Here is a 12,119-nt window from a genome sequence, read left to right as displayed (position 1 = left end):
CAGCTTACTGATTGTAGCCCTCTTACAAAACAAAGGCTTTTCCTCCCCAAGCAATTAGTACTTTAGCGTGCCATGTCATTTGGTTATTTCACTTGTATGCCGTGGCAACGTTCTGCACCAAAAACCCAGGAACCAATTCATGGCTCCTATTGCATGATGGAACAAGTGCTATCATCTGGTACGCTATCGCCCCACACACCCCTACCACCCCATACCCCCCCCTCATACCCCCCATACCCCCCATACCCCCCTTTCCATCTTTCATATCAAGCATTTCCAACCTAGGGCTGTTACCATTACAAATTTAAGTTGACGATTAATTGTCACTCAAATAATTGTCACGTTAATGATTAATGATTTAATTGTGTGTTTGGCCATTGAACACTGGAACACGTGAATTAAAAAAAATCTGTTTGGCTTTTAGTCTTCGTTATCAAAATTTGCACAGGACAGATGTGACAAATAACTTAAAGGAGAAATCCGGACATTTTAAGTGTTATCTTTGATGTGTCGTTACTCACTCACCAAGGTATGAAGTGGCGTTGAGTTTTTCCAGCGATTCCCCTGTCTGTGAGTCTGGTCGACCCCCACCATTGGCATAGTGGGAGGCGCGTGGCTCAGTGAAAATCGCCTAATTCCACAGCTCCAAACTTTTTTTTTTTCCCACAAATCCTCCTCATGGTGTCTCCTGATACTTTCACATGCACTGTTTATCACTCACGAGCTGGCGTTCATGGTCAGCGACGTGAATGTTTTCCTCTCGCGTGAAATCTCGCGTCTCGCGAGATTTCCCGAGGAGCGCAGTGAGCCGAGGACGGGAAATCTCGCGAGACGCGAGATTTCACGCGAGAGGAAAACATTCACGTCGCTGACCATGAACGCCAGCTCGTGAGTGATAAACAAAAAAGAAGTTTGGAGCTGTGGAATTAGGCGATTTTCACTGAGCCACGCGCCTCCCACTATGCCAATGGTGGGGGTCGACCAGACTCACAGACAGGGGAATCGCTGGAAAAACTCAACGCCACTTCATACCTCGGTGAGTGAGTAACGACACATCAAAGATAACACTTAAAATGTCCGGATTTCTCCTTTAAACATACAAAGAAATGATTGACTTATTTAATAATATATTTAAAAATAGCAGAAATAGCTGTTCTACAAGCTTACAACGCAATCACAAAGTGACGCGTTGTAAGCTTGTAGATCTGCAAGCTTACAGATCTACAGATTTACAAGCTTACAACGCGTCACAAAGTGATGCGTTGTAAGCTTGTAGATCTGCTATTTCTGCACATTTTTATATTTGAAAATGTGTGAACATTTTTCAACATTTTTCAACCATTATGACGATTATGCAAAGATAATTACGATTATCTCAAATAATTGCGATTAGACAATTATGTGATACTTGTGACGAGCCTAGTCCTACCTAAAAGCCCCCACCGCGTACAAAGCAATTCCTACCTGGTGTGTGATTGTATTTCCCCGTTTCAATTAGCTTCAACGGTCCCTAGTTGATTACTCTCATTTACGTGACGTGACTCACACCGACCTGCCCGTTGCCAATGTGATGTGATTGGTTAAAAAGAACCTGAACATTTCCCACCTGACCCGTCATTGTAATGTGATTTGTTTAATGTGTGAAAGAGAAAAACTCTGAAGGATGTGGTCTGCCAATATTTTCCACCCACTACTAGCACCATAATTCAATTCAGTTCAGAGTCAAACCTTTTATTTCAATCCGAAAAATCACTGAGGTTACGCTCACTTTTCAGCAATGTGAAGTGTACAAAAAAAGCATTCATTAAATAAAAGAACAAATCTAGAATTCACATAAAACTAAAAACATTTTTTTAAACACAGGCAAGATCCAATTATCATAAAACACAAGTAACATAATGTGCTTCCTGTCAGCACTTGCAGAGGTGTAAAATAACTTAAGTACATTTACTCAAGTACTGTACTTCAGTACAATTTTGAGGTATTTTTTACTTTACTGGAGTATTTACAATTTTCAGTACTTTTACTTCTACTCCCCTACATCTCAGAGCCAAATATCATACTTTTACTCCACTACAATTATTTGACAGCTTTAGTTACTAGTTACTTTGTAGATTTAGATACGGCCATTGAAAATAGCCGATCTACAAGCTCACGATGAGCTTGTAGATCTGCTATTTTCAAAAGATTTTTATACATTTTGAACTTGTGAAATGGGACATTGTGCACAATGAGTACTTTTTACTTTTTGTACTTTAAATATATTTTGATACCAATACTTCTGTACTTTAACTCTAGTACATTTTGATATTTTGGTATTTCTACACTGCAGTATTGATACTTTTACTTAAGTAAAAGATGCGAGTACTTTTTCCACCACTGAGCACTTGCAATGCCATAGGAGAGCTGCACTTTGCTTCCTGTCAGCGTGAGGTCATCAGGTCACAAGAGGGCCAAGCGAGGGGTCATCAATCTGATGAGATGAGATGGATGAGACGATGACACTGAAGTGAAAGGGGAGCGGGGGAGGGTAAAGAAACGGGGAAGGATTTATTATTAATTCTCCCGAGTGTCATTCAGTGTCATTATTCACTGTCTCGCCGTGACACATAATGACATTGATTGATCCTATAGTGCTCGGTTCAGGCCACCATGTGTGTTAAGTCATGGAATAGAGAAAGCGAGGACAGGCTACGTTCTCCATCATGTGAGCTCTCCTGCTGAAGAGTACAGGTCCTTCTTCTAGCTATAGCACATACATGGGCGACTGGCGGCCCGGAGGCCACATGCGGTCCCCACCTTCACTTAATGCGGCCCGCAGGTTAATATCGGAATACTGATATATTATTGATTTCAGCTGTTACTATTCCAAACATGCAAACATGACCTGCTTTTAATTACTTCAGTCTATATTAGTATAGTCAGGGGATATTAGCAGAATATTTTCCATTTGTTTTGCACCAAAACCACTCCTTGGGCTAAAAACGGCCATAGCCATCCTTTTCCAGGTATACTTTTTGTGTAAAAAGCCCATTGAGATTGGGCCGTTTTTAGCCCAAGGAGTGGTTTTGGTGCAAAACAAATGCTTGCAATGGATTCAGAATCATAAAAACACCCTAGTTTGACCCCTCACATGCTACTTAAAACAGAATTAAATTTAGATTTTTTTATTATTATTTTTTTTAACCAAGGTTATGGTGGGTACCCCAACTTTAAGGAGCTGTCAAAAATTCTCCTAGGGGGACTGCATTTCAGTCTTTGTGAGATGTGTTACTAGACACCTTTACAAACACATTGGTGAAGAATTTTTTTGGTAAGGAATTTATTCCAAGATTTTTTAAATATCCCCTGACTAGTAGCTTAATGACTAGTATAAAAATGCTATTGTCTTTTTTATGTCCAATGTATTTGTATTTAAGTTCATAAAGTTAATAAGTATAACTAAAAGGATTTGAAAATGAAATACAAATTTTACTTTTCAGGATTCAAATTCAAAAATAGCCACAAAAAAAACACGCTTCGACGCGTTTTGAGCTTTTTAGATCGGCTATTTTTGCTACTTTGTGTGACATATAGTATTGCATATGCTGTCTGCCCGCCCGACAGTATATGCAATATGTGGCCCTCTGGAGTGAGTGTGGAAATATAGTGGCCCTCTCCATCGTCAAAGTTGCCCACCTCTGTGCTAGCAGCTGTCACCTTCTATTCTGCTTACCTTTCATTGGCTTATTCCAAATGCATACGTTGTTTTATGCCGAAAAATACCAGCCCTACAAGTTCGAGAGATTGTAAATCGCTATTTCTGGTGCTCTACCCCTATGTATAGACAAGTAAGACGCGCGAACGCGGGAAGCGAACGCCAACAAAATTAAATGATAATGAAAAGAAATCATCTAAAAAAAAGTAACCAATAAAAAAATATATCAAAAATAAATAAAAAATCTGCGTGAAAAGGAGCATCTTAGAAAAATACAAATTCACAAAAAAAATACTTTGAATGTTTTTGAACAATTCAACAAAGTGTTTGAAGTGGCTGTTTCACCCACTTCCGGGGGGCGGAGCCAAAATCCGAGCCCGAAGTATTTGTTCGTAGACCCCCACTTAGGGGGGGTAGAAAAAGTTTCGGAGCGATTCGGGCACTTTTAATTTAACATGGGGTTTCAATGGGGAGTTTTTAGGAACCTTCTCCGGGGCGTGGCTTCCGGGGGAAGGGGCGGGCTTAAACGCATCCTTGACAGGTGTGTTCAGTTTTCAAAGGCCTTTCATTTGATGTATGGTACGTCTATATTGGACATTTACTTGGCTGCACACAGGGCTGAGGCAGTGCACGCACACAGAGACACACACGGAGACACACACGGACACACACACAACCCGAGCACGGTTACATAGTAAGCTCCACTTGGTCGGAGGCGCCTCCTTCCGCGTTCGCAACAAATCCACAGACGCGCTGCCTGTAGCTGCCTGTAGGCGGCCATTGCTGCGGTGTCGCGTCCGCGGAGCGTTGACACCGCAGCAATGGCTGCGCGCAGGGCAGCGCTCCGTGGATTCGTGTATAAGTCAGGCTTTACTCTTAATATGTTTTTTTCCCCACTCACAGAGCATCTGGCTGAGGTGAGGTCTGGCAAACAAGCCCCCGCTTTAGAATGCTACTATGATAAACGATCAGGGGAATCGATGCAGAACACTGTCAAGAGTTTATTTGAAAGATTCTCGGATGTGGAAATGGTTTGTTAATGGCCGTTATTAATCCGCGGCACATGTCGCTGATTGCCCGCCATTACCGTAATGACACCCTGTTAAAGCTGTTTGCGCTCCCTCTGCTGCGGATAAATGTAAAAAAAAACACACGTGCTATGTAACTACTCTGACCCCTTTTTCTACCTGGGTACTTAACGCTCTATGTGATTTCAAACACATTAACGGCCCGTTCTCTCCCTCTCTCATTCTCCCTCTTTGTGTCTCGCTCAATGCCTGTCTCCTCATGGTCTTTCTCTTCTCATGCTATCCCCCTCCCTCTCTCTCTCTCTCTCTCTCTCTCTCTCTTTATTTCCCTTCTGTCTCCGTCTCTTTTAGACTTGGGTCTGGATCAGTTTCACACGAAGCGCTACGATGGCAAGGTAAGCAGCAGTGTGTGGGTGTGTGGGCTGTCAAGGGAACAAGTGCTGTTACCTACGTAGCTATGGATTCCAGTTGAATAATGGCAATAAGCACTTTTCATTATCACCTTTCATATCAGCCCCATTCCTCAGCTCTGAGATTAATTTAAAGTTAACAGCTGTACGAAATGTCAATGTGAACCGAATTGTAACAACCATCTATGCTATCTTGCACTAGGCATATAATGTACTGTATGTTTGGCTATTTCCTCTCCCTGCTGTGTTTCTTATGAGCCTATCTAAGGGGTTTATTTCTCTGTTTACTTGGGATCAAGCTGTGGACTCAATGAATGTACCAAACAGATTACTGTGGCTTTACAAACCTATAGAGATCTCCATATTTTAACTTGTTGTGTTTTTTTCATAAATGAATGCCCTACTTGATCTTTCTACAGGGTCACATTAAAAGTATCTTTTGTACTGTACCTGTACACAAAAATCTCTTGTGTACAGGTACGTAAGCGTAAATTATTATTAACATTCCATAATCTATACTCTTTTTACCTCTGTTTTCTGTTTGTGTGAGTGCAGAACTAATGTACACTATACAGTATGTTGAAAGTAATACAAAAATAAAGAATATATAGATTATCAACCAGGCATTGGCCCAAGAGTAGGCATATGAATTCATGCTCCCTATCCGAGGTTGGATATGGAGGGCAACAATAATATGCCGGTTGATAATTCTTCACATAACCTTATTTAATCACAAAAGACAACAAGAAAATGACAATATTATTATCACTTTAAATGAGTATATTATCAATGTCATTCCTGTCAATGAGGAAGTACCCTGATGAGTGAAAAGGTCCTGCTGGGATTCCCTGACAGTGTGGGGAGAGAGTTGGCTCAGAACAAGGCAGGTGTTGCTTAATTTGTACTTGGTTCGCACACCGATGTCGCTCTCCGAACATAGCCGATCTACAAGCAATGCGATGCGTTGTGAGCTTGTAGATCGGCTATGTTCGGCACACGATGCTTGGCACGCAACTAAGTATATACAGTGTATCAGGACTGTGTTGCTGACGTTCCCTGACTTTTGTTTGTGCGCAGCCATTCTGTAAAGTGCTGTTTCATGCTCTTGAGTTGACACGGTGACTTCCTCACAGAGCAAAGTTGCTGGCGATGCCAATTCAGCGTGCACAGCTTTAGCTCGCACCGATTGGGTCAGCTGCCATGTAACCCATAGGGAAGATACGGCTGCTGACCAATCGGCGCAAGCTAACCGCCCTCTCTGTCCTTTTATCACTCCCTCTCTCGGGGGCAAATAAAGGCTGGGTATGTGACAAATATACCGTATATGTATGGGTTTTTCCCCCCCTTGTTTTAAGTTATGGTATACATACGTAATTGGTAAATTACTTGACAATACAAATATTAAGTTATACATTAATGTTACTAACAAATAGCTCAAGGTGTTGTTCTCTGGGTGTCGGGGGATAAGCTGAGCTCTTAGCTATTTGGTTTTAAAGTTTAATTCTAGGAAAATTATACAAAAGCAATTTGACTCACAGGTAAAACTGACAAACAAACTCTGGCCTTCCTCGTCAGCTAATTGTTGGGATTACTAATATTACTGTCTGTCTATGGCATTAATTTATTTCTACAGTGTGCCAGTTGTTGAGTTAAGCTTCACAACGGCTGGAAGTCAATTATAGTACAACTTGTTATGAACCATTGTTCTTATTGTTCATTTGTTGTTAGACTGATAACAATAGACGTCAGACGTCATTGTCACTGATTTAAAAACAAAACAAGGCAAGAGAGGCTAGTAGTAATGGCATGGCCTCAGGCCTCCCTGTCCAATATTGAGTAATTGATAATAAGGTAAGTAAATAGGTGTGTAGATTAATCAATTTTAACCGGGAAAGCATCTGTGTCATTGTAGAGTTTTGCGTTGGCTGTTCAAAGAATAGCAGATCTACAAGCTCACAGTGCATCACTTCGTGCCGCGCTGCAAGCTTGTATATCTACTTTTTTTTTTTTAAATCTTGAAAGTCTTTGGGGGTCTTTGGCACGAAAAAGTTTGAGATCTACTGATCTGGAAGGCATTTGTAGAATGGGAATCAGGTCTTAATGGGTTAATAGAACAAAGTAGCTAGGTGTCCAGTTAAAGAACAAAGCGTCTCTGTATTATTTAAACATTAATACAGACCCCATTCGAATAGTATTTTAGCTGAGCAGGAAGTTCCCCTTTTGAAATAGCATAACAGTAATGCATGGAGACAGATAAACAGAGAAAGTACCAGGGGTCAGTTGCACCACCTCACACTAAGTTCAAACTTAGCCTAGTTATAGCTTAAACACATTCAATCCGGGAAAGTATCTCTGTCATTTTAAATTTCTTTGGCTATTCAAAAATAGCAGCTCATAGTGCGGCACCGAGTGCCACGCTATGAGCTTGCAGATCTGCTATTTTTTGAAAAATCTTGAAAATGAGTGCAAATCTTTGAATATGTATTTAAAAAATATATATATTTAAAGATTTGTAAAAAAAATCACATAAAAACTAAAAATAGCAGATCTACAAGCTCATAGCGCGGCACTCGGTGCCGCGCTATGAGCTTGTATATCTGCTATTTTTGAATAGCCAAAGAAATCTAAAAATGACACAGATACTTTCCAGGCTAAATGGGTTAAATGGCTTTTTTAAAAGCTTTTTAAGCTATAACTAGGCTAAGTTTAAACTTAGTGTGAGGTTGTGCAACTGGCCCCAGATGCGTAGTGCCAGGGAACCTTAAGCCCTCCATACATACTGATATGAGGGGCTGGATAATCAATACACTATTGTGAAGAATAATATGGTGATGCTCAGCTGTGTCTAATTGTTTTGCACAGTGCTTTTCCCCTGCACTGGCAAACCCGGCAGCTTGTGGGCACGTTGACTAGTGTGGTGACAGTCTGTCTCCTCTGGCCAAATGGAAATAGCCATCTTCACACATACTTCAACACAAAACATTGCATAGAGTTTCAACTGCAACCCAACATTCATGGCTTTCATGGATGCTTCTGTTTTCATGACGTCATGTACATAGCAGCCTAGGCTGCTAGGTACATAAATACATAGGGTACATGCATACATACAGTACATACATACATACATACATACATACACATAAATATAGATACATACAGTCAAACCCTGTTCTACAAAATAATAAAATACTAATCCACGCCATTTGGCAGATTAAATCATATGCCCGCTGGTCTGTTAAAACACAGTTTGTGACCAGATTGGGATCTTAGTCATTTAATCTGTTAAAATATAAGCACTCCATTGAGCGCTCACAATTAAGCTTGTTGAAATTGCATTAATGAAGGTCCATAGTCACAGCTTTAAATAACAAATGTCGATTTCTCTGCCAAAGCGCGAGAGCAAATGGGATAGAAACACTCGGAAGTAATTATTTGGTGCCTTTTGTGACAATTTGTCAATGCAGCATTAGTAACCTACAGAATGTAATTGTGTTTGCCCATTTAAAATACGTGACATAGCCAAAGTATTAGTGCTATAAAAATGGGCACAGAACAATCTGTGCCCATTTTTCTATTTTTCTTATTCTAACTTGGCATGCACATTTTGAATAAGCTGTAATGGGCCAGACAGTTCACATTGCCAAATTAGAAGCTGCTGCATTGTACAGGACAGTGCTTAGTGACATTTTACATCCATAAATGTCACATTCAGCTCTCTCTGAAGAGAGAATAGATTTGACTTTGAGAGGTTAGACTCCAGAGGTTTTTCCCTGGATAGTTTTTGGCCAATATCAGCAATCAGCAGCTATTGACGTTTTTTGTACTTATTGAGGCAGATTCTATAAATGGCATCTAAATCCTAACAGTTTATGTTGCTGTAATATCAGTGGTTCTCAAACCTTTTCATGTCGAGGACCCCCAAAATTATATGTATTTGGCCGCAAACCCCCATCTCAAAATGTTTAGTTCCATGGACCCCCCAGAAGCAAAGATTTGAGTTACAAATTTTCGCTTTAAAAAATAAATATTCAAATATTTGCACAAATTGTCATGATTTTTCAAAAAATAGCAGATCTACAAGCTCATAGGGCGGCACTCTGTGCCGCGCTGTGAGCTTGTATATCTGCCATTTTTGAATAGCAAAAGAAATCTTAACTCATTCAGTGCCAAACTTATTTCTGGCGTTATCACCCCTATGCCAAGGCCAAAAATACATTGTAAAAAAAAAGTGCTTAGGAGCCGAGATACAGCCTTTTTCAGTAAGAAGTTAAACAAGAAGTGATTGGAGCAGCAAATCTTTAGTTTAGTTTGGCTGGCTCGTTGCTCTCTCATACTTCTCTAAATCAAAATGTCCTGCTTTCAAAAATAGTCTTTAAATCCGCTGAATTTTTGCATCTATATAATTTCTCAGGGATTTACATTGCAAATTGACTTGCCGTCATCTCAAAGCAAGAAGAAATCATCAAAATATCACTCTGCTGTGCTCTGAAATCCTCTGCTTAGATGGAAAACGCCTCTCATGCCCACCCAGAGATAATTGGACGGATGCCAGCATTGCCATAGATAGATTAATTCCCATAAAACGTCCCTATGCTGTTCTGTCAGTGATCGTTTCTTTTTTTTTTTGCAGATTTCTCAGCAATGTATTTGACATTCATGTTTCACTGCATCAACGTTCCTATTAACCCATTAAAACCTGAGGCCCATTCTAAAAATGGCTTCAAAATCCGAACAGTTTTCTGAAAAAAACGTACTTGGTGCTCAAAACTTTATCATGTCAAGGACCCCCAAGTATAAACATTTTCGCTTTAAAAAATATATATATTTTCAAATACATTTTCACGATTTTGCAAAAATAGCAGATCTACAAGCTCATTCGTGACGCGCCGTGAGCTTGTATATCTGCTATTTTTGAATAGCCAAAGAAATCTAAAAATGACACAGATGCCTTCGCGGTTCTAATGGGCTGTGAGAGTGATTTGCAATCACATCACTTACACAGCAAAAAATCCTGAGTGTGAAGGTCGTTACTTACAGAGGGCATGACAAATAAACAATATGGAAAGTATTGTATTTTGCCACAAAACTACTCTTATAGCTGATGCCTCATTCATACAGGTTGATGCCTTTATTCACGGTGCAAAATCAACCTTGTTCAGAATAACACTTTATCTCTTCATAATATTCACCTTCTAGATGTATGTGATGCAAACAGTTTGTGAAAAAACAGGAAAAAATAAACTATGTTGCTGCTGTATATCTGTGGTGCTCAAACACTTTCATTTCAAGTATTTGGCCGCGGAACCCCATCTCAAAATATTTTGTTCCAGGGACCCCCCGAAGCAAACACAAAAAAATATATTTCAAAAATAGCAGATATACAAGCTCATAGCGCATGAGCTTGTATATCTGATATTTTTTAATAGTATAAAATGACAAGTGTAAAATGACACAGATGCTTTCCCGGTTTGAATGGGTTGAAAAGTACTGTACAGTACAGTACTGTAATGTAGGGATATCATTTACACTTTTTGATCATTTCAGTTTTCAGTTCTCAATTTCCTGAAATATCCCAGAAACCAGTGATGTGAACAATCTTTAATTACGTTTTTTTTTTCCTAATGTATATACAGTCACACTTGTTTGCACCAAGGCAGGCCCACTTAATCCCTATTCAAAGGTTTTCAAAAATAGCTCATCTACAAGCAATGCAACGGTAGATCGGCTTTTCAAGACGTTTTCTGAAGATTTTCTGAAAATGTTTAGGGAAAGTATTTAGTAAAATAAGGCCAGGTTAAACTTTTGGTTAGAATGCTCCACACATCCGCCAACAACTGAAAAGCATGCTTCAAGTTCAAACTACCGTAGTTAGGCAATGCCTGACTTGCCTTAATCATTAAGAGAAACATGAACAAAGTGGCCCTGCCTAGTGCTTAATGACCTGTTTAAGGGCAATAACAGCGGGTGGACTTTGGACAGGACGGGTCCCCTGGCCTATGGCAACAGCTTGATCCACTAGTCAGCGCACTCTGTGATAATATCGCTTCTCCACTCACTGTAAAAGGCAGATGGACAGCAATTTGATTAAGATTGTGATTCATTGTGATAAGTCACCTAGACACCACTCCTCCTACTGGGGTTTAATCACTCCGAGCCCAGATTCCAGTGAATCTCTCGGCTAAACTCCCAGCGTTCAGCCACCCACTCTCGTCGTGCATTATCCAGTCATTAGTGTGTTGATTAAAGTAATGTTTCTAACCTCATCACTGGACCCCTCAGCCCCCAGGCGTGGTGTGTGATGACAAATCACTCTGCCTCTGCTCTCCATGTGCTATTCAACCAAAAAAAAAACGTGCCTCTGCTCTCCATGTGCTATTCAACCAAAAAAAAACGCAGTGACGATCCAAGTGAGAACATGACCCTCCATTCCTCCACTGTTTATCTTGCTCGCTCTCTCTCGGCACCTCTGCAGTGATTTCAGTGAGACGTAGATTTTGTCCGCGAGTCTCTAAAACTGTGATTGATAAGCAAATATCGTGGTCCTATTATCCATTGAATAAAAGAGGAATATTGAAAATCTGTGGTGCCCATTCCTCCCCCTCCTCAAATCAAAATGGAATGCTCTAGATTTATGGCCCTTGCCTGCCCACGTGAAGGCCGACATATATATCTCTGGGACTTCTGTTGCTTTACTTGCCGGTCAAATCTCGGTACACATGTGCTTTCCCTGGTGATATATGGCTTGGGTTTCCTCCTGAGGTTTCCCTGCCGGGTCCACTTAACCCCCCCCCTCCCCTTTCACCTAACCCCTTCTCTTCTCTCTCTCTCTCTCTGGGCCTGCCCTCCCCCTTCCTACCAGCCCTGCCCTGTGACAATATTGGTTTGATAGTCACCCCTGACTGACTAAAGGAGGGGGAAAAGAGGCTCCACGCCTCCCTGTCTCCAACAAAAAGCCAGGAAACATACTGTAGTCTGCATGAAGTA

General features: G+C 40.6%; 1 protein-coding gene across 1 annotated transcript in view; it reads left to right on the top strand.

The window, feature by feature from the left end:
• micu1 (mitochondrial calcium uptake 1) overlaps positions 1 to 12,119 on the top strand; it is a 70,370-nt gene that overhangs the window by 25,429 nt on the left and 32,822 nt on the right. Inside the window, exon 5 of the mRNA XM_080448650.1 lies at positions 5,077 to 5,120. Coding sequence (XP_080304776.1) covers positions 5,077 to 5,120 — 44 coding nt within the window. The remainder of the gene's footprint in view (positions 1 to 5,076; positions 5,121 to 12,119) is intronic.

Source organism: Gymnoscopelus braueri (genome assembly GCF_963280865.1).
Source record: "Gymnoscopelus braueri genome assembly, chromosome: 14".
NCBI lineage: Eukaryota > Metazoa > Chordata > Actinopteri > Myctophiformes > Myctophidae > Gymnoscopelus > Gymnoscopelus braueri.
This window is presented reverse-complemented; position numbering and strand designations above follow the sequence as displayed.